The 21,983-nt window shown below is 64.8% G+C and overlaps 1 protein-coding gene across 5 annotated transcripts in view; it reads right to left on the reverse strand.

Annotated features, from left to right (window-relative positions):
* Window positions 1–21,983, reverse strand: part of CBFA2T3 (CBFA2/RUNX1 partner transcriptional co-repressor 3) — a 59,818-nt gene that overhangs the window by 21,444 nt on the left and 16,391 nt on the right. The window contains exons 1-3 of one of the 5 annotated variants that reach the window (XM_067018267.1): window positions 15,097–15,193; window positions 3,295–3,441; window positions 337–414 (exon numbers count right to left, since the gene is read on the reverse strand). In XM_067018267.1, the coding sequence (XP_066874368.1) occupies window positions 337–414; window positions 3,295–3,415 (199 nt within the window). In that variant the 5' untranslated portion in view covers window positions 3,416–3,441; window positions 15,097–15,193. Of the gene's footprint in view, window positions 1–336; window positions 415–547; window positions 1,049–3,294; window positions 3,442–3,732; window positions 3,877–15,096; window positions 15,194–21,983 lie in introns of those variants that run through there. The other 4 variants (XM_067018259.1, XM_067018260.1, XM_067018263.1 and 1 more) reach the window with 4 other exon arrangements.

A 21,983-nucleotide genomic window follows, 5' to 3' on the forward strand; every position in this document is an offset into this window, starting at 1 on the left:
CTGCAAGGATAAGAATGGGGTCCGCCCTGGAGATGGGCTGCGGACTGGCCGCTGACATTTGACCTTCTTGCAACTCCGGGACCTGCCTGATTCGCCCTGTCAGTTCTGCGTTGGGGAAAAGGAAGCTGAGCGCGGCCATCCGCCTGCCCGAGGTCACGGGGCGCGTGAGCGGCAGGGCTGGGTGTGGACTCGGGCTGTGACTTGGGGATCATGGCTGCTCTCCTCTCCTGGGTCTGTCCCCTGGGCTCCATCCCCTAAGAGAGCCCTAGCCCGGCAGAGCAGCGGGCACCGGGTGAGGACCTCCCGGGAGGCCGTGGTTTTTGTTATTTTACTTACAAAGACAGACCATAGACCATTTTAAGCAGCCATGAAAACGGCCGTGGGGCAGAGACATCGCAGGCCCGTCCTCTCGATCTGTAAGCAAAATAAGAAAAACACGCTGTGAGGAAGGAGGCCGGGCACCGGACTCTGCGCTGGGGGGCGTGTCTACAGTCGGCCCCTCCCCTGCCTCTCGACAGCGTTTTGGGGATTGGGACTCTGTCACCACCTTGGGCCAGTCCTCCACCTTCTCTGGGCCTCGGCTCCCTTCTCTGTAAAATGGACTGGATCGGGGGATCCCTTGGGGCCATTTCTGGTGGGAACTTCTGGGGCTCCACGAGAATTCTGGTACCTCCCTGGGTACGGGTGGGACACCCTGGCTCTTCAACAGCTGTGTTTCTGGAAGGCGCCTGGGGACCCCACTCGGCCCCATCCTCAGGGACCCGGAGCCCAGGTGATGGGCTTGAGGTCAACAGACAAACCAGCGGTGATTCCGAAACGAAGCCCAGGTCTGAGCTGCCGTGAAGGACAGCAGCATCAAAGAGGAAGAGAGATTTGATTCGTCTGAGTTGGAGTTAGTGGGCAAAAGCCACAAGGAGACAAGCTGTACCGCGGTAAACAGAGACCGAGCCCCCGCCACGGGTTAATCAAGGGCAGGACGGAGCACTCGCCCGTCAAGCGTCCTCCCAGCTGCGGAGCACATCCCTCCCGAGCGTTGTTGCGGCCCGCGGCCCCCCTCCCGAGCCACACCACAGCTTCAACTCTGAAATGAACTCGTGCCCAGGGCAGCCACCAGGCGAGAGGAACCGCAGCCCTCAAGCCACGGCTCAAGGTCAGTCTCTGGTCAGCTTGGCTCGCAGGCTGGTCCTGGGGAATCTGGGGAGGTTCTTGGCAGGAATCCAAGGGAACGCAGAGGCTCCGTCTACCCTGGCTCCCATCAGCCAGGTGCACAGACGCAGTTAACCACCCCGCTTTCAGGGAATTCGTGGGTTAGGGAACAAATCTGAGGCCACCTCGGAGGCAGGCTGACACTGAAGACAAAAGCCCCCAGCGGCCACACAGCACCAGGCATCGGCTGAGGAAAGAAAGACCCTCTTGTCTCTCATAACCTCCACGCTGTAAACGGAGCCGGGACCCCGGCGAGAGGGGACGGACCCCGAGCCACACGCAGGCTGCCCCCCGCACGTCTGTTCGCGGCCTCATGAAGGCGGGCCGGCGGTGTCAGCTGACCCCAGCCCAGCCCGCAAGCTGGAACATCTGGTTCCCAGACCAGCGCTTTCTGGAACACGGGCTCTCGGACCGGGAAGAAAAGCAGGCCAGGGGTACGCGGGGGACGTTTCGCCAGGCCGGGTCCTCCCCTCTCCACCCACGAGGCCGCACGGGGAGGCAGCGGTCAGTGGATGGAGACCGGCCTGCGGCTCAGCCCGAGATGAGGACTGACTCTTCTGGAAAAGAGGGAGGGGTGACTGGCCGGCCACGGTCCCCGGGCGAGGAGACCGAAGGAGACAAAGCGCGGCCACCTCTGGCCACGCCTGTGCGGCCGGCGCAGGCTGTGCACCCAGGAGGGCGGAGGGCAGGGCCCCGCTGCTCTGGGCGCCATCCCGGGGCAGGAGGCAGGGCCGGGCCCGCCCCGGCCTCCGGCACACGTGGGGACCCTCACTCAGACCGACCCTGGGCGGACAGAAGCTGGGACGTTCTGTGCCACGCGACGTGTGGGGAGGGGTGCTTGGCCATCGAGCCCCCACCGTGCAGGGGTCGCCCTGCTTTCAGGTGGCCGCGCCTGGGAGCAGGTGGTGTTGCCCCATCTACCAACGGAGACCAGCTCACAGCCAACATCCTACAACAGGGGGCCGACCGCCTTCTCGAGATGGGGGCCGCCGCCTGGCGTCGGAGGGCAGAGCCGGGACCCTTCACGCCCAGGAATAAAAGGCGCAGGCCAGGCCCTGTGGCCCACCCTGGGCTCTGGGCAGAGCCAAGGACCCCGGGTGGGCGGAGCGGAGCCCGATGAACCCAGTGGGAACCAGGGGCCACCAGGCCAACGCACTTGAGGCTCCTGCCCCAGAGACGGGCGTCATGAGGGTTTCAAAGCCTGGGGAAGGGTCCCCCGGTGCGGGGCTTTCCGGCTTCTGAACATGTGGGTGGGGGAGGCACGTGGACTGCCCGCCAGAAACACCTAGGATGCACTGCTGAGCCCCTGGTCGAGGGGACGGGGAACACGGTCCCCCACACCAGCCCAAGCCGGGGGTCTCCTTTCCAACTGCTCTGACTCAAGGGACCGGGGCTCGGGTGGTGGCTGCGGATCGCGAAGCCCACCCAGACCCTCTGTGCATGCCGAGATGCTCAACCCAGGGCCCAGGGCCAGCGAGATACCACCTGGGGGCCGGGTCTGCCCACCACGTTGCTGGCAGCCGAGGCCCCCCTGACCCCAGCTCCTGGCCCACCCACACACCCGGCTCAGGCCTGGCCGCAGAGCTCCTCCAAGGCCAGAGCTGCTTCCGATGGGCCCTCCAGGGCGTGCGGGCCCAGAAGGATTCACCCACAATGCAAGTGACCTGCTGTGTGACCACAGCAGGTGGTCTATACTGGAGCTCTATACTGAGCTCCAGCATAGCAGCTAACCTTGACGGAACGCTCACCATGTGCCCACCGTGCTAAGAACTTCTTTCTGTTAACTCACTCGCCCTCACAGCAGCTCTGTGAGGCCGGGGCCATGACCAGCCCAGCTTTACAGATGAGGAACGCCAGGCCCAGAGAGGTTAAGAAGTTTGCCCAAAGCCTCACAGCTACCAAGCAGAAGAGCTGGGATCCGAACCTCACAGCTCGGGCCCTGACCCATGATGGGATCCTCTCTCTTCAAGGCCCAACAGGGACATTTACAGGTCCAGGGTGGAAGCTCGGACCTTAACAGGCTCGAGGGACCCCCGGAGGCCCCTCTCCCTGCTGTGCCCCTCGGAGCCAGGCCCTGGGGTTACTCACTTGTGTGGGGCGTGAAGGGGGGGTGTCGCGTGGCCCCCTGGGACGCGGCGGGCGGCGGGGGTGGCATGCTGGGGGGCGTGGCCCGGGGCTGCGTCTTCACCTCGGCCGGGGAGCCAGGCATCGCGGAGGCCTTCTCCTTCCTGTCCGCTGTGGGCGCCACGGCCACCAGGGTGGGGAAAGGGAGAGAGAGACAGAGAGAGAGAGAGAGCACGGGTGAAGCAGGCCGAGGGGCACGGGTTGGCGCCGCCCAGCCCCCTCTGGTTCCCGGCTAAGGCCCCCAGCAGCTGGACGTGGGCCTATGTTGCTGGGGGCCCAGGGGGAGCGACTCCCAGCTGGCCCCCAGGTGGCTTCTGGCTCTGCCTACAGAGCCCGTCCCAGGCCCCAGCCTACCCCAGACAAGCCCCAGGTGTGCTCACAGGGGGCTGACATCCCACCCACCTAGGACCGGAGAGCACGTCTGGGTTGGCCCGTTTCAGGTGGGCTGGAGGGTGTAGCTTTCAGAATTCTGGCGGCCAGAACCGGGCCGGAGTTCTCGCTGCGGGGGTGGCCCTGGGGGAGCCTGGATCGTCTCTCCTGCACACCAGCGAGCCGGGCGGCATCCCCCAAGCCTGCGGTACCCCGACTCCGCTTGCGTCCGCCCCTCCTGGAGGGCAGGTGCAGACAGCCTCCCCACCCCCATTTCTGAACTCAGCGGGTCCGGGGCGGGCCGGAGACTCTGCACTTGTAACAGGCTGCCAGGGAGGCCCCCGGAGCGGCAGCTGCCCAGGTATTCTTTGCAGGTGGAGGGGGCTGAGCCTCTGGGCCTCCCCCCTCCATCTTAGCGCAGGGTCAGCCAGCACCGGGGCAGGCCGCAGAGACCTGGGAGCAGCGGCTGGCATTGCGGGTGGGCGTCCCCGCCTGTAACTGAGAGGCACAGCCCGTGCTGCCCCAGCCACGGCCCGACCTGCCGACACCGACGGAGTCTCCCGGGGGCCAGGCTTGACGCCTGTCAGCCATCACCAGGACTACAGCCCTGTCCCTCCGCTTCTCCCCAGCCTCCCCTCCCAGGGGTCCCGCACGCGCTGGGCAGAGGTGGAGACGCACACGCCCCCGGGCAGCCACCGCCGCGGACAGCGATAATGCCAACAGACGGCATTTACCGCTCCCTGTGCCCCAGACCGTGCAGACCTCCCCTCATCGCTCCCACGTCCTCCTTTACAGAGGGGAGGTGCCCTCGGCACTCCAGGGCCCAGGGGGTGAGAGCGGAGAAGCCCCCTCGCCACTGGGCCCCGCGGGAGAGGGAAGCAGCCGGTCACCAGCAGCCACCCGGCCTCGCAGCACCTGCTGTCCGCTCAGCTGGCCTCCCTCCCGCTGGGCGCCCTGCCCCCCAACAGCCCGCCTGTCAGGAGGCTGATGGCCTGGCACACGTGCGCCACAGCTGTGGGGGCCCGTCAACGCCACGCCTGGCTACGCGGCTGGCGGCCAGTCCCCAGTGACAACCAAAGAAGGAAAACGTGGCCAGCGCCGTGGGCTCCAGGCCACCTCTGTGGGGTGCAGCCCCAACCTGGCCAGCCCTTCATCTGACCAGGCCACCCTGGGGCAGGCAGTCCCGCCAGCAGGCCAGGGAGGGCGCTTAGGATGCCAGGCCGGGACGCCGGGGATGCAGGGCCTGGTTGGACCTCCTTCCAAAGCCCTTCCACGTTGGGGCTTTGCTGGAGCGTCACGGGTGGAGCAGACCAGCGAAGCGGATGGAGAGGAGCCGGCGGGAGGGGGCCGTCGGGGAGGGTGGACCGAGGGCGCCCGTGATGACGAGGGTGCCACGTCGCAAGGAGTCTCGCGCCCACCCCACGGATGCCTGCCGGGCCTGTGGACGGAGCCGGCAATGCCCTGCTGGTGCCTGGAGAGCAGGCCCGAGGCCGTCCGCTTACAAAGGAAACACACACACACGCTCCTGGCAGATGACAGTCATGGCTCCTGTTATTCCCGGGAAACCCTGTGAGCGGGACGCTGCTGCCAGCCCTGTTTTACAGGCACAGAGAGGTGCAGCAATCCACCAAGGGCGCACAGCACGTATGGTTTGGGTGGGTCTGCAGGGTTCCAAGGCCTGGTCGTCATCAACGCGAACTCTCCTTGCAGGAGAGGCAGCAGTTCCGGGAACCAAACCCAGGTGGATGGAGGCTCTGGGCCGGGTGGGTGGGGGCACCCCTGCGGCTCTCCCAGGTCCCACCTCCAGCCCTGGGTCCTGGGTCCCCAAGGGCCGTCCACAGTAGGGCCACAGGTGCAAGAAACCCCACAAGTCTCGAATCTCATTTGAGTCTGGCTCTCTTGCCTCCTGGCTGTGTGACCTAGGGCAAGTCACCTCACCTCTCTGAGGTGACTGATGGCTGAGGGCAAGCTCTCGGTGAAATTCGGTCACGGTTTATGGAGCAACTCGCGTGCCGGGACCCTGCTCTTGAGGCTGCCCTCGGCACAAACCCCGACCCATAAAGCAGAAGGTGACAGAGCACCTTGGGGAAGAGCAGAGGTGGCGCGGAGACGGGCAGCAACAGCATCTGCGGTCAAGGAACAGAGAGCACAAAGGCAGGAGGGGGTGTGCAGGGAATCGAGAGGAGGTGGGCTGGGCCGGGCTGGTGGGCAGTAGGGAGCCGGCGAAGGTTCTGCACAGCTTCCAGAGGCGTCGTCTCTCCTGCCTGAAACCCTCCGGCAGCTTCCACTGCACGTGGGCCTTCCCAGGGTCCCACCCGCCGGCCCGCACCCACGACACCCAGAGCCCGGGCTCCGAGCCCTCGCACACCCCCCGGACCAGTCCCCCTTCCCTCCCGGGGGTCCAGCTCCGACCTCATGTCCTCAGGAGAGGTGTCCCCACATGAGACATGAGGGTCTCTAGCTCCCCTGGAACGTGATCCCCTGAGATGACCTTGTTTCCGGGCTCACCTGTCGCAGGCTTTCTGGCTGGGCTGGCACTTCTGGAAGGCCGGCCACGAGAACGAGGCCACCACTGGCAGCCCTCCTAGGGGAGGGGTCTCCCTGCTCAGGGGCTGGAGGGGGCGGGTCGGGGGGTCCTGGCTGCCCTCGCTCCAAGGTGGGCCGACACGGCGGCTGCTGAGGGGCTGGGGATGCACCCACAGCTCGCCCTGCACGCTTGCCTTCCTCGGGGCTGGCCGAGCGAGGACAGCAGGGTGTGAGGGAGCTGAGTCCCACCCTCCTGGCGCGCGGCTGCCTCTGAGCCGGGCTCTTCACCTCCCCGGGGTGCAGCACGGGTCAGAGGAGGAGGAGGAGCGTTCTTAGTGGGGGGGCCGGGCACCCGCTGTGGTCACGCCACCCGTGGTGGCAGCTATTGTCACCGTCCTCTCGCCACCTCTGCGCCCCAGCTGTGTGTGAAGCCCTGATCAGCCTTGCTGGAGCCGAGCCTGCCCGCCTGCTGGCCTGCGTGGCCCGAGGGCACACGGCTGATGAGCTGCCAGACAGGCAGGCTCGCTCTCCCAGGAGCCGGCTTCCTGCCCAGCCCCTTTCAAGGGCCCGCGCCAGCCAAGGGCTGCTCCCTCACCCCCTAAGACCCACGGCGAGGCTCGGACCCCCGAGGTCTATGGCACAAACTTACTGCCCATCTGGCGGCCTGGGTAGGGCCATGTAGGCAGGACCCTGCACCCACAAGCCAGCACGAGCAGGAGCTGGCCAGGACGTGGGGGCCTGGGGAGGGGCCCGCTGTGGGGTGCTGAGTGCTGGGGGCCGGAGAGGGGGCAGCTCCCACCCCCGCCAAGGCTGCCGAGGTGCCAGCGTGGTCAGCTCAGCCGGCAGGGGGGATGTCCCAGCAAGGTCCAGACTCCGCCCAGAAAACCTGGGCCGGCCTTGTGGGGCAGCTCTTCCCCCCTCCCCCATTCTCAGGTACCTCTGCCCCCAGCGTCTACTCCCAGGGGTCCTCAGCCCCAGGGGGAGCCGGGCCCCACGTGCTGCACGTCCACAAAGCATCTCATTGGATCCTCACGGCCTCCCCAGAAGGCACTGTCAGGGCCCCTGTACCGTGGCATCCTGTGCCCCACCTATGAGAGGCACTGACCCCATCCATGGGACCCCGGGCTCGAACAGTCCCCCTGCACCCACCCCGGGTCTGCGTTTACCCCACTCCTGATTCTAGGGTCACTGGGGGTCCTCGGCCCCAGAGACCCTCCACCCAACATCAGGGGTCCTCCCACACAAGCCCCTCTGATTTAGCAGGTCGGTTATGGAGCCCAGGCAGCTGAATGTATGTCGTTTTAAGTTCCTTTCTTCTTATGAGATTAATATATAAATAACAGCCTCCCCCATGAGGGCTCAGCATGCGCCCCTCATGCATGAGCTCGCCCACCCCTCAGGACCCCAGGGACCGACTTTGACGAAGAATTCCACACCCTTGCTCGAGGACGCACTACACCTCGATGCAGCCCCAGGAGGCAGGGTCCTGCCACTGCGCCCATCTTATAGATGGGGAAACTGAGGCTCAGGGAGGACAAGTGACTGGCTCAGGATCTCAGAGCCTGAGAGCAGCAGGGCCCGAGCCTGGGGACTCTCCACCGGAGCCTCAAGCCCTCGGGCCCTGCAATTGCTTGGGAGATTAGAAAGTTCTGAAGCCAACCCAGGGCTCCCTGCATGGGCCGACCAGAACACGGAAAGGGCAGCTGCCCGGGGTTTGAGGTCGGGGCGGGTTCATTGCTCTGAGTCAGTGGGTGACGCCCCGGGCGACCTGACTCTGGGGCAGGGGAGCAAAAGAACCACCTTCCCGACCTCTCGGGCTCTTTCCAGATGTTAGAGCTCCAGGGAGGAAGAATCGGGCCGGCCACAGCATCCCTGTCCCTTCCCCAGCCCCGTCAGCAGCCAGGGGCCAAGCCAGCAGCTATGGCAGCCCCAGAACCCCACACAGAAATGAAGCAGGAGGGCTTCCCTGGTGGCGCAGCGGTTGAGAGGCCGCCTGCCGATGCAGGGGACGCGGGTTCGTGCCCCGGTCCGGGAGGATCCCACGTGCCGCGGAGCGGCTGGGCCCGTGAGCCACGGCCGCTGAGCCTGCGCGTCCAGAGCCTGTGCTCCGCAACGGGAGAGGCCACGACAGTGAGAGGCCTGCGTACCGCAAAAAAATTTTAAAAATAAAAAAAAGAAATGAAGCAGGAGACACGTCTGGGCTTATCCCCAACCAGGGCTCCCCGCCAGCTCTCCTGGAGTCCCGCACAGTGCCTTGGCCGGAACGGCGGCCCTCGTACTGGCGGGCGGGAGACATCTCTAGGGGTGCCAGACCCCTCACCCATGGTCCCGGCTCAGAGGTAGGCAGACGGCGCGAGGGGCCCAGCCAGCGACTCGTGACCCTGTCGCAGCCCTCGGAGGCAGACGGTGCTCTGCTCCATCCTACGGACGGGGAACCGAGGCACAGAGAGGCTAGGCGACCTGCTCTGTTCACACAGCTGAGAAAGGGCTGGAGGCAGCTGCCCCGAGGCCTGCCGCTGGAGGTGCTCCCCACGCATTCTTCTCCTCACTGTCCGTCCCCCCCTCCCCACCACCCTATTCTGATCCTGTCGGGCGGGGGGTGGACCCCGCTGGTGACATCCAGTGAGCTAGAGGGTGAGACGCGAGCGGCCCCCCTCGGAGCTGGACTTCCTTCTCCGGCCTCTGTCGCAGCCCCACCCACCACCCCACACTCCCAGCCCTCAGGAACATTCCCAGACCCCTGCGGCGCTCCCCGGGGGCCCCTGGGAGACCCTGCGTCTTTCCCAGACCGCGGCTCCGGTTCCCACTACACGTCACTAATCCGTTGACAGAGGAAGCTGCTCTCTGAGGCCGGGCGAAGCCGGTGGGAAAGAACATGGAATGTGCGGGCGAAGCCACCCCATCCATCACTGTCCTTCTCCTCCTGTGCTCCCAGCCCGCCCTGCCCGTCTGAGAACTGGCCACAGCCCAGCGCTCCCAGCCCTGGGGTTCTAGAACCCTCCACGGGAGGGGGGCCATTAGCACCAGCACAGCCCATTCCCCATCCGTGCTGCTGCAGGAACAGCGGGCCCCGCTTTGACCTGTTGTGGTCTCATTTGAGGTCTGTTACCTCATTCGACCCTCACAGAAGCCTCAGGAAGTGGGAAGCTGGGAAGGTGGGCCGGTACCAACAGGTAACACGGCTACGGTGACAGAGTCCGGACCGCGAGCCAGGCCTGAGCTGAGCAGGCCACATGGGTCCCCCGGCCTGGGAGGTGGCAGATGAGGAGACCGAGGCTCAGGGCCCAGAGGCCCCTCTCTCTGTGGGGTCTCGGGATGTGACCTGTGGCGCGCCCACACTCAGTTCCTGGCACTGACCCGCTGGCAGGCAGGGCTCCCCAGGCCCGTGGGAGGCTCGGCGGAGGCCTGCACCCTGAGAAGGAGCCCTGTGTCTCGGCCCCTCCCCTGCGAGCAGGGGGCCCCCTGGGCACACTGCCCCGGTCTCAGCCTCTGCAGCCGCAGGTGGGGGGTGAGGAGGGAGCCCCACCGGGCCCGGCTCTGAAGTGCTGGCCTCCGCCCCGGGCCGGGCAGCCGCTCGAGGTCCTGAAGCTCCTGCCAAGGGGGACCGGACGCTGGACGTTTCTGGAGGCAAAGGGGCGAGCTGGCCCCCGAGACACGTTTCCTAAGAGCATTACCAGGTGGCCCCCTGCCCCTCGGCCGGCGTCCTGAGAGTGCCCGCAGGACCCTTTGTGACTGGCCGTCCCCTCTCCGCCCTCACCTCCCACGCTCTCCTCCACGTCTTTGCCCGAATGCGACCATGTTTCTCAGCGAAACCAAGTGCCCAAAGTAGAGCCAAGCACACAGCAGGTGCTCCGCAAATGCTGTGGAGTCAGGACCAGGAGAACGGGGAGATGGTCCACGGACAGCGGACGGTCACAGCCTCCCCGGCCCCACAGGCCTCCTTTCGACAGATGCCAGTCCTGGCCCCCCAGCCCAGAGCCTCGGCCGCAGGCTGGAGGGGAACCTCCCCAGTCAGGCGTCCTCTGGAGCCCCGCCCTCCGGCCGTCCTCGGAAGGCCTGCGGGCAGGGGAGCAGCTGGCTGGTGTCAGGTGTCCCGGGAAGAGCCCGAGGTGTCCCCAGCGAGGGCACACAGCCACCCGTCCCCGGCGCCTGCGGGCACACTCTGTCCCGCTCGGGCCAGACTCTCCCGGGAGGATGGCAGTGTCCCACCCCCACAGACATCCTGCCCAGGGCGGGGCAGCCCCTCCATCCGGGTCCAGCCTGGGCTCCCGGGACCCTTCATCCCACACCAGCCCTCGAGGAAGACGCCGCGCCCACCCCGCTCATGGATGGGGACAGCGGGGCCCAGAGTCATAGCGAGAGAGGTGCCTCCAGGGTCCAGGCCCCCCATTTCCTTTCCCATCAGGCCCAAACTCTGCGTGTGATATTCGGGGCCCCGCAGGGCCTCATCTCCGTGTCCTCCAGGGCCCCGACGGCTCCCGAGCGCCAACGCTCTGAGTCTCAGGCTCCTGCTCCGCGTGGCAGAGCCCCAGTCCAGGTGGACGTCGCTGCCTGCTGAAGCGACGAGGAAATCGAGGGGTTGGAGGTCGGGGTTCACGCACGACCACAGCTCAGCGAGGCTGCGGAGTCCTGACTCCGGCACCACTGGGTCCCGGCCAGGATGTCCCTCCCTCCTTCCCTCCCTTTCCTCTTACACCCCCTATTACAACACCGCTAGGAGCCCCAAAGCCCCTTCTAACTACAAACGGCCCCCAACCCCCCACAAGCGTAGAGGAGGCGGCAGCGGGCGCGCCTGTGGGGAACGCGGGCAGCGCACGGTGAAGTCCGCGGCTTCAGGGCGTCCCTCGTGGGCAGCACCCGCTCGAAGACGTGCCCGCGTGTCAGACACCGACACCCTGGGGGCCCTCGGACGCCAGCGCGGCGCGGCCGGGCACGGGCACCGCCCCCAGCAGTGACGGCTCGTGGAGGGGAGAGCAAGGTGCCCCGGCCCCCCTGAGCGCCGGGCGCCCGCGGGCCCCTCCGCGTCCCCGTGAGGCGGCGACGGTGCTCCGCCCACGCGGTCCCGGGCAAGTTGCCGGCCTTACGACCGCGAGGCGGGACCCTGGAAGCCGTGAGAGACGCAGACGACGCTGGCACCGCACGCGGCTCCTTCCTGAAGGCCGGCCCCGCCCCCATCACCGGGTGGGCCCCGAGCACCCGCTGGGGACACACTCACCCCCTTCGGGGCCCCTGACCACTGCACACCGGCTGCGGTGGGGCCCGGGCGAGGTGGGACAGACGCAGCGGCAGCTCGCAGAGGGGGCGGGGCAGACACCCCTGCTCAGGCAGCTGCTGCCCCCAGAATGCCCTCCCCTCCCCTCAAGGCTTCCCGGAGGGTGGGGGGTGGGGCTCCTCTCCTGGACCCTGCGGTCCAGCCACAGCTCCTGGACCCTGGGGGTCTTGAGCAGGCCGCGCAGTCGCCTGAGGGCCAACTTCCTGGAGCAGGAAGAGGGGCATACGGCCCCGCCCAGAGCCTCCCAGTGGGTGCGTGTGGGACAAACGAGGGAAAGACTAGGCCTGCGCCCCAGGAAGCAGCCGCGTCTCAGACGGGCCTGTGACCCCGCCGCACGGGGCTCTCAGGCGGAGGTAGAGGGACTCGGGGGGCTCCAAGGACATGGGGTGACACCTCACAGCGAGATGGGAGGGTTTGACCAGGAGGCTGACCCCTCCTCACCCCCTCCAAGGCCAAGGTCAGGGGGCGGCTTGTCTTTGACCCCCAATGCTCTGCAAAGCAACGAGAATTCTGGGGGGCGGGCAGCCCTAATGAGTCCCAGGAGCTGGAACTTGGGCCGCTTCCCACATCTGGTTTCAATCAAGGTCTCCGACGACTGACGAATCGGTAATAATATACACAAGGATTAGTATCTGCCCTCCCTTGGTCTGGGCGGCCCTCCCGCCCCGCTGGCGCTCCAGCCACGTCCCTTGGATCCTCCCGCGTGGCCCTTCCCGGTCCTGGGGTCTGACGGGGAGGGCTGTTCCTGTCCACTGCCGCTGCTGCCACCGCCCTTCCCGCCGCAGGGCGCTTAATCACCCCGGCCGGCCTGCCTCCAGGGACCCTGTGACCGCTGGGCCTGTGGGTGACAACAGGGTCCCCCATCGCCATGGCAACAACACGGGGCCGCGAGCCAGGAAACCTGGGTCCCCCATCCTGCTCTGTGACCGACTAGCTGTGAATCCATAAAATCACCCCAGCATGGCTCGGAGCCTCGGTACACCCATCGGTAAAACGGGCTCGTAACTGCCTCTCCTCGGGTCGGGGGGCCTTAGAAAAGGAAGCGTAAGGAGCAAGGCCGCTGTGGCTCCTGTGTCTGGGAGGTTCCAGCTGGCCTCCCTCCACCCCTGTCTCAGCCTCTCGGCCAGAGTGTCAGTGGCTTTTCTACCTCAGGCCTCGGTTTTCTCACCTGTGAAATGGGGATGAGAGCAGAGCCGCCCCGTAGAGGCACGGAGGGACGGGACACGCTCAGCCAGAGGCTCCTGCTGAAGGCCCACAGGCCTGGCCACCAGGCGCGGGCACAGCTCTGATTTTATTTTATTTTATTTATTTATTTATTTATTTATTTACTTACAGCTCTGATTTTAAACGGGCTCCCTTTTGCTGGGAGCTGCGTATGCGCCTGGGTGCCAAGACCCCCCTCATCCTGACAAAGCCCTGACGTGTAAGACCCGAGTTACAGATGGGGAAACCGAGGCACAGGGCGCGTGCCCGGGGTCACACGGCCATAACGCGGCAGATCCCGCACACGTGCAGCCCTCTGGCTGACGGCCCTGCTGGTCGCAGGAAGGGTCCCTTGCTGTGGACCCTCAGCGCCTGCCCAGAGGGGTGGCGGTGAGCCTCTGTCTGGGGGTGGGGTGGAGGGTCCACAAGAGAATGTCCTGATGCTCAGGACAGCCCCTCACAGCCTCAGAGGGGGCGCTGCGGTGGCCGAGCTGGCCCCCCCACTCCTCAGCATCAGCAGGGGCTCAGGAATCCCGCTGGTGCTGAGAGGAAGCCATCTGCCTGGACACAAAGCTCCCTTCTACCACCGAGATGCCGCCGAGGTGCTGTGAAACTGGGCCAGACACACTCTCACTACTGTGCTCCAGCCCAGGGGTCGCCTCAGGAGCGGTCCAGTCTCCCCTTTGCTCTGGCTGCACGCCTCCAGGCTGGAAGACCCCGTCCCAGATATTCCTGTGCGGCCGCAGGGCCTCCGCACCCGCTGGGATGCCCCCCACGCCCACGCGAGGCTGTCTCCTCCTCCTCACTCAGGATTGGGTCCCAATGTCCCCCCTTAAAGGAGCCCTCCTCGCCCCCACCCCTGCCCTTCCTGCTGCACCACCCGCTGCACCCCCTGTGGAGCGCTTGTCAGCACCCGCCGTGGCGGTCGTGCGGGTCTTCGCGTTCACCACCCCTCGCCCCAAGGACACGGGCCTCGCCTTTCTGTGCACTGCTAACCCCAGACCAGCACCGACGCCTGGTGGCCGGTAACATGCCCCACGAAAGTGTGCCGACTGACCTGTGAGAAACCCAGAGCGGCCCCGCCTGCCCTTGAGCTGCCTCGGCCCCCGGCCCAGCCGGTTCACGTTCACGTTGCAGAGCTTGGTGGCTGTGGCGGGAGAGCCCGGGCAGAGCTTGGCTTGGGACCTCCCCCTGCCCAGCGGCCCCAGCAGGTAGTGCCCCTGTGTGTGTGGGGGGGGACCGAGGAGCTGTTCCGAGCCTGCCCCATAGCAGTAAAGCTTGGTTGTGGCTGCCTAAGACACCCGCCACCTGGGGGGAGTGGACGGATTGCAAAACGGCCTCAATTCTCGAGCCCCCCCCCCCGCCCACTCACGCCCCTTGCAATGTGACCGCAGCTCTTTCCACCCAGAGACGGAGTCGCTTTCCCTGCCCTTGGATCCGTGCTGGCCCTGGGACTCGCTCTGGCCACTAGGATGCGGCAGAAGTGATGTCAGCCAGCTCTGGGCCGGACACCAGGCGGTCACTTGCTGTCCTGTTGAGCCTGCTGGAGGGGAAGGCGCACATGGGGCAGGGTCGGCCCAGCTGCCCTAGCCGGGGGTCCAGGCACATGAGGGGCCCAGCCACGCTCAGCAGGGCCAGGAGCAAGGCCAGCCAGGACCAGGACCTCACACATGAGCCGCCCAAACACTATAAGCCAGGTGAAGGTGGTTGTTTTAAGTCACTAAGTTTTGGGCAGTCCGTTACCCAGCAATAACTAACAGGTACACACTGGTCCTTAGAGCCACAGCGTTTTGGAGCTGGGAGGGCCCTGAGAGACCCAAGGATCAGACGTTACAGGGGCAGGTTCCAGCTGAACCAGGGCTCCTGCCGCTCTGCTCCCCGTTCTCCCGGAGACGTCTGGGCTCAGATGAGCAGGCCACCCAAGGGACCGTGTCTGAGGACATCATCCGGCCCAGACGGTGACCTGCAAGGAAGCTCGCCACAGCATTGCTTGTGGCGGGCGTGAGCCCACAGAGGACAGGTCAAACACATCCTCCGGCCAGGGGGACCCTGCGGAGCCTGAAATCACACGGGGGGTACTTTCACTTTGGAAGCCGCTTTTCCGTGCCCACAAGCCTGAAGCACTGCACACCCAAGGCACAGCGGTTTGCTCGGAGGCAGGCGCCCAACGGAAGTGCAAACAGCCAGGCGTCGGCAGCAAAGGACGAGAACGCTCACTGGCCACTGTCACAGGGGCTCATCAATAGGTCAAGGGGCAGATCCACACGGAAGAAGAGTACGCAGCAGGGAAAAAGGATACACGTAGCCCCTGTACCAACACAGACAAACGTCACCAACGCAGGGCTGAGTCAGTGACACCAGACCCCAAAGGAGGCGGGCCACGTGCTCCTACTTACACGGAGTTCGGAAGCTGGCATCGGGGTCAGGGTGGCAGTCCTGCGACAGGCAGTGATGGGCAAGGGCCCGGGGCCTGGGGCGGCTCAGGGAACGTCGCCTGGTATCTGCACCCTCTGTGAACGCTCCCACGTACGCCTTTCTGCGTGTGTGCTGTACTTCAGATACCTGACTACGAGCAAAAATGGCGCCCCGGAATACCGCCTAATAATAAGGAAAATCAAAGAGGTGGAAACACATGAAACTCCATCTTGTAAATAAACATACATGCAGAAACGTGGCGAGAAACCAAAGGTGACCGTGGTGCCCGGTAGAAGGCTGGTCAGAGCCATTCTGTCCGTGTCTGTGTTTTCAAGAGGGGTCTGGGGGTTTGGTTGGACCGAGGCGGCCAGAGCTTCAGCCGAGCGCAGATGCCCCAAACAAGGAGGGGGGCGAGACTCCCTTCTTGGACCAAGCCCGGGATGGTCACAGAGCCAAGTCCACGGCGCCCCGGCGCTGAGCACAGTGCTGAGGCGGGGAGGGTGGAGAGCTCACAGCAGCTGGAATGGAAACCCTCCCTGCTCTCCGCCGGCCGCAAACATGATCCAGATGTCTCCCTGCTCGCCCCGCGGCTGGCGCACAGAGGAAGCACATTCCTCGCCCAGCTGTCCGGGCTGCGCAGCCAAGAGCAGCTCCTGAGAGCTGAGGGGGAGGCGTCCGCCATCTGGGCCGCCCGCCGTGCGTGTGCGTGTGTGTGTGTGTGCGCGCGCGCGCACGCATGTGTGCGTGTTGCAGGGGGTGGTGGGAGCAAGGGCGCCCTCCTCTCCCAGCACCGGTCCTGGCGCTCTGGGAGTGTCCCCTCCCGTCCACCCATGCACACCTGCCCCCAAGGGGGAGTGGCTCGGCTGCAGGCTGGCACACCTAGTTAGTGTGAACAGGCTGTGATGATAAACGTGGTGGTGCCTGGGCAGGCGTGAGGGGGGTGGGCACGTGGATAGAGAGACCTGAGTGGGCGAGCAGGAGGCGGGGGGATGGCGCTGTGGTCCAAGCACGATGCAGAGAGTCCCCTCATGCAGCTCACCGTGGTAGAGGCGATGGACACACAGGCCACCACACAAGGTTGCGCGGTAGGGGGGGAAAAGCCCGGCTTTGGGGGCGGGCAGGCCGGAGTCCAGCCACGGCCTCGTCACTGGGGCGGCCCCTCCTCTGAGCCTTGGCGTCCTCAACTGCACGCTCGGGCCGATGTCCCCGTGAGGATTAGGTGCGCGCCTGTTAAGCCCAACGCCCTGCTTGGCTCACACGCACACCTGGCGGGGACGCGACGAGTCGGGGGACCCTGGCACCGCAGGAGCCGCCTCGCCTGGTGGGGGAAGCCCTCCTGGGGTCGGGCACATCTACACTGAGGCCTGAACAAAAGATGTGTCCCCCGAGGGCTGCGGCGGCACCTGGTAGAGGCAGCCGTGCAGAGTCTGCACGTGTGTGCGCTTCCTGGGGGGAGGGGCTGTGACCCCAAGGAAGACTGCAGGACACCCCGGAATAAAAGAGGACCTGATATGTACTCGGAGAACCTCTAGAAGGAAACAAAAACTGCCCCTGGGCAAAGGCAGCAAGGCCCCCTCCTCTCTGCCTCCCTCCTGGACCAGCCCCGCTTCTAAACCACCTCCTGATTTACTTTTAAACTGCCTGCCTCCCAATAGCATTGTGCGCCCCCAGCTCTGAACGAAAGTGACAGTAACATGAGCAACAGATAGACAATTACAAAGTGCCACTTGGCGAATAAACAGATGCCTTAGTCCAGATTCCTTATTTTAAAACAGGAATTGACAAAATGCAAGCAATTCATTGGCCACAACACCCTATGAGCATGGTCGGCGCTCAGGTTTGAGCGAAGCGGGAAGTCCTGCATCCGCGCAGGCGCACCTGGACTGGGTGCGTCACTGGGAGAGGCGGGGAAGCCTTGAAGAAGAGGTGCGGTAGCAGCTGTGCGATTTGCACAGCTGGAGCTGGGAGGGCGTCCTGGTGGAGGGCGCAGCTTGGCAACAGCGGTGCAGTCGGAACTCCAGGAACAATCTAGTATCAAGCTCCGCCTGTGCACGAAGGTGGGGAGCAGGCAGGGAGGCCGGAGGGTCTGGAAACCTAGGCCACGCGGCTGGGATGCTCCCCTGCCAGCAACGAGGCGCCCCCAAAGGCTAACCCGATTCCCAAAGCATTTTTGTTGCTCAAAAAACCTGCAAAAAAAAAAAAAGGTAGGGGCTTCCCTGGTGGCGCAGTGGTTGAGAGTCCGCCTGCCAATGCAGGGGACGCGGGTTCGTGCCCCGGTCGGGGAAGATCCCACGTGCCACGGAGCGGCTGGGCCCGTGAGCCACGGCCGCTGAGCCCGCGCGTCCGGAGCCTGTGCTCCGCAACGGGAGAGGCCACAGCAGTGAGAGGCCCGCATACCGCAAAAAACCCCACAAACAAACAAACAAAAAACGTGCAGACTGGCTGCATATCACCTTGAACTCCCTAGAGGAATGTTGCCAAAATATAAAATAATAATGCCGCTCCTGTGAACGCTAAAATAATAATTAGGGACTGGAGGTTTACCCTGCACGCATGGCCCATCGAGGGCGTCCCTCCAGAGTGCCACAGGATTCTCCCGCCAGCCCCGAGACACAGAACGGCCGCCCTGGGCACACGTGGCCCGTGAGGACCCCGGTCACCGTGACGGGTGCCACCGATGCGGACGAGGGGGTGTGGCCCCCGGGATGCTGCCCGCGAGGCCTGAGGGATCCCAGGTGGTGACGTGCCCCCGCTGAAGCAGGTTTATAAGTCACTGCCCGCAGAGGTTGGGGCTGAGGAGGTGGTCTGGGCTGGCTTTGCTCCGAGGGCCGGGGCGTCTCCAGCTCTCACACCCCACTCTCTTAAGGATGACCCGAGAGCTGGTTTGGCTGGGCTGCGGCGAGCGGCAGCCTGACATGGTGCTGCGCCCGTGCCTGCTGCGGGAGCCCCCGTGGGCTGGGACTGGGGCAGGGGCAGGCCTGTGGTCTCTCGCCCCACCCGGAGACAACCAACCCCCCTCTTCTGTGCCCTCTCGCTTCCTGGACGTGGAAGGCCCTGCCCAGGCCGCTCCCTGACCCACACAGCCAGGGACGAAGCCAGGCCCACGAGAGACCCCACCGCTGCGGGGGCAGCAGCCCTGGGCGCCAGGCACCCCCGTTCTCCTGCCTCTGCCTTCATGGGCGAGGCTGGGGGCCACTGGAAAAGTTCACGCTCCCTCTGGCAGAGAACTCGGTAAAGACAGGAGGCGAGGTACCCTGGGGGCCTTACAGCTACAGCATTCTATCGCGGTCAAAGCTCACAGCACCGGGGAGGTCACTACTGCCTCCGTTCCCATGTGCTCAGAGAGGTCCAGGTCTGCACCTGAGGTCACACAGCACTGGTGCAGGCTGGGCGCTCCCAAGGACACAACAGGCACCTCTGGCCCCAGCAGCTCTGTCTACTGCTCACCCTCTCAGATAACTGTGGTTAATTTTATAATTTAATGCCAGCCACGCTGCAGAGGCCTGGGGGCAGTGTGGCCTCACACCACCTCTTGGAGGGAGGGACCGGGCCGCAGCCTCTGCATCCTGGGCGCCATCTTCCCAGGACCCTTCTCCCTGATGGATTCCAAACAGTCCATCTTCTTCCCCAGGAACCATCGAAACGTTCCAGAAATTCCAATCACATGTCACCCCAAACTCACAGCCCAGGCCCTCCCCCGCAGGGGGGTCCAGGAGCCTCAGGGGCCACACACAGCCCGTTTCCAGTGCAGAGAGCTTCTTGCACGTTTGCTGCGTGCCATGGGCCATGCATCTCCCCTCACTCCCGCTGTCACCTCATGCAGTCCTTGGAACCCTGCTGCTTTCCTACTTTCAGAGAGTCAGCAACGCGCCCGCGGTGAGCGTGGCAGCCGGCCCCAGGTGGGCGTCACAGTCACACAGGAAACCCGCGACTATACCCCGCTCCCAGCCTCCCAGCCCCCACCCACAGTAACCACCGCTGACAGGTCTCCAGGATCCTTCCAGATACTTCTATGTAAACACAACTCTGCGTGTGTACGAGACCCGGAGGCTATGTTCATTCCTGCTGCAGTCTCCTCACCTGTGTGCAATGGGGAGGATCGGCCCCGCCCTCGACGGTTAAGAGGAGACGCAGAGGGCTTCCCTGGTGGCGCAGCAGTTAAGAGCCCGCCTGCCAATGCAGGGGATATGGGTTCGAGCCCTGGTCCGGGAAGGTCCCACGTGCCGCGGAGCCACTAAGCCCGTGCGCCACAGCTACTGAGCCCGCGAGCCTAGAGCCCACGCTCCGCAAGAGAAGCCACCGCGATGAGAAGCCCACACACCGCAACGAGGAGTAGCCCCTGCTCGCCGCAACTAGAGAAAGCCCGCGCGCACGGCAACGAAGACCCAACGCAGCCATAAACAAATAAATAAAATAAATTTTAAAAAAGACGCCGAGTAATAACTAGTACAGGCAGCAGCCAGGCATACAGCAAGTGCCAAATCAGTGCCAATCTACAACAGGAAACACCCCGGACACTCGCTTTCTCGAAGGTGCTCCCCTGAGCCCTGCCGCAAGACGGAGGGACACCACGCCACACAGAGGCGGGTGGAAAGGAAGCCTCCCCCTCCGCACCCAGAGGAGCCCCAAGCTTGGCAGGACGGCGTCCCCGGCCACTTCCCAGCCGTGCCCCCCACCCTGCTGGGTGGTCTCCCCCCAGCCTGGCCCACCCAGCCTGGAGGCCAGAGCCCCCAGCGGGCCCTGGGGATGACACTAAGGGGACACTAAAGCCTTGTGGGGAAAGTAACCCCGTGAGCCAGTGTCCACACAAGCTGGGAACAACCTCCTTTCACTGGATTTAAGGAAAACAGAGTCCTCTGGAAGCAAACCTTTTAAACAGATGTTTCCTCTTGGCACGAACTTCCCCGGGCGGGGCCTGTGCTCTCACACAGAGGCGCCGGGGAGACCAAGTGATTTCCATTCTTTTTAGGAAGGGGAGGAAAATATTTTTAAAAATGTGTTTTACAAGCCTGCCTTTGCCATTGTTTATGTAAACAGGTAAATTGTTTCCTGCCTCAATTAAAAACATCTGCCACATAAATGAATACCAATTAACTCATCCTGCTTTTAATTAGTCTGTTAATTACACGCAGGCAGCAGAGAGGATGGCAGGAGCAGGAGATGCCGGGTGCGCGCCCTCCCCCCAGCTTGGCAAGGATCTGGGCCGTGTCTGGCTCCTGGCGGATGACGATGGCAGAGAGGTGGTGGCACGGTGCCAGCCGGGATTCCCTGATCTGGGGCTGCCGGCTGGGCACCTCCTCCATGGGCCCCTGGATGGGGTGGAGCTCCCTCTACACCCCCTTCGGCCCTCCCCCCTCGTCTCCTCCAGTCACCCCCCTAATCACTGGGGAGGAAGGAGGGACCTTAAGGGAGCCCCACTCACATCTTGGCCATATTTTGCCGCGGGAAGGAGGCGGCCAGGGAAAGGGAGGCCTGTGCCTGGTCCAAGAACGCCTGCCTGGGAGGGGTGCGGGGGGAATACAGCTCGGTCAGACGCTGCATCGCGTCGCTGCATCCTGAGCCCCGGCCTGTCCCCGGGCCGGTCAGAGCCACCTCAGCAGTGCCCCTCACCCACCCCTCGCCTGCGCCCCTCCTCCGCAGCCTCTACCGTGGTGGTCCGCAATTTCTCACCCTCTTCTGCCTGCTTCCCCGAAGCCCGGCCCAGGGCAGGAGGCGCCCAGTACACGCTCTCTGAGTGAACCTCATCCAGGGAGGCTCACCCAGGAGATGTCATTATTCCCACTCAGGAGGCTCGGGAGGGCGGCAACTCCTCCTAGGTGACACATGGTCACATCACCCCTCCTGAGGGGCTGGACTTGAACCCGGTGGGGAGCCCCAATCCCAGGGTGTATCAACACTGCCGAGTACATCACAGAGGCCAAGCTCGGGAGCCGACGCTGTCCCTGGGGGCTGGCGGGATCTCGAGTCTCACGTCTGATGGGCCCCTGGGGTGGCCCCTCCGTCCACGCCCGGGTCTCTCCTTCCAGGGTGGGGGGCACATCCCGGCCTCCCACAGACACTCTCCCCACACCTCCCCCCGGCTCCCAGGGCTTACAGAAGCAGAAGTGGTCAGAGCTGGCCGGCCCCCAGAGCCCCCCCAGCCAGAGGGGTTGGCGGCCTTCCGCTCACACTCCAGGCCCACCAGGCAGGTGGGCACCAGAGCCGCTCAGCGAGAACGGTGCTGCTGAGGACGGGGGAAAAGGGAAAGATGCGTCCGACTGATCGGTGATGTCTGCCGTGGGCGTCGGAGCGGGCAGAGAACGATAAGCCATGTGTGCCGTGGGCATCATAGGAAGTGCAGGGAGAGGTACCCGGGGTTCAGTCCACCTTTCACCCACAGTGTTCTAGAACGCTCTGCCTCTCCTCCTGCTGGTGGGCACCTGCTCAGGAGGCTGCCTGCACCAGGCCTTCTCTGAGAGGTGGCGGACAGTCCACAAATGGACAGGCCAGAAGACAGGGGCCAGCCCCTGCCAAGACCGGCTCGCAGCTCGCAGGCCCCACCTGGAATCCTATCCCACCCTGGGAGAGGGGGAGGGGAACAGCCAGTGCTAAGCAGCAAACAATACATGAGCTCATTTAACCCTTCCAACAGCCCCGTGAGGTTTGTCCGCTATTTAGTAATAACGTCGAAACATAAGACACGTTACTCCCCCCCCTGTTGCACAGGTGCAACCCACACACAGAGGTTCAGTAACCGCTGGGCGCACGGCCGGGAAGCGCAGGGGTGGGGCTCCACCCAACGATGCAGCTCCACACGTGCCGAGCCTGAGCGCACGCGGCTGCCTGGACCCGACCTGCTCCTCTCCCAGACCAGCAGCGGCCTGCTGGG

This window comes from Kogia breviceps, chromosome 18 (genome assembly GCF_026419965.1).
Source record: "Kogia breviceps isolate mKogBre1 chromosome 18, mKogBre1 haplotype 1, whole genome shotgun sequence".
NCBI lineage: Eukaryota > Metazoa > Chordata > Mammalia > Artiodactyla > Physeteridae > Kogia > Kogia breviceps.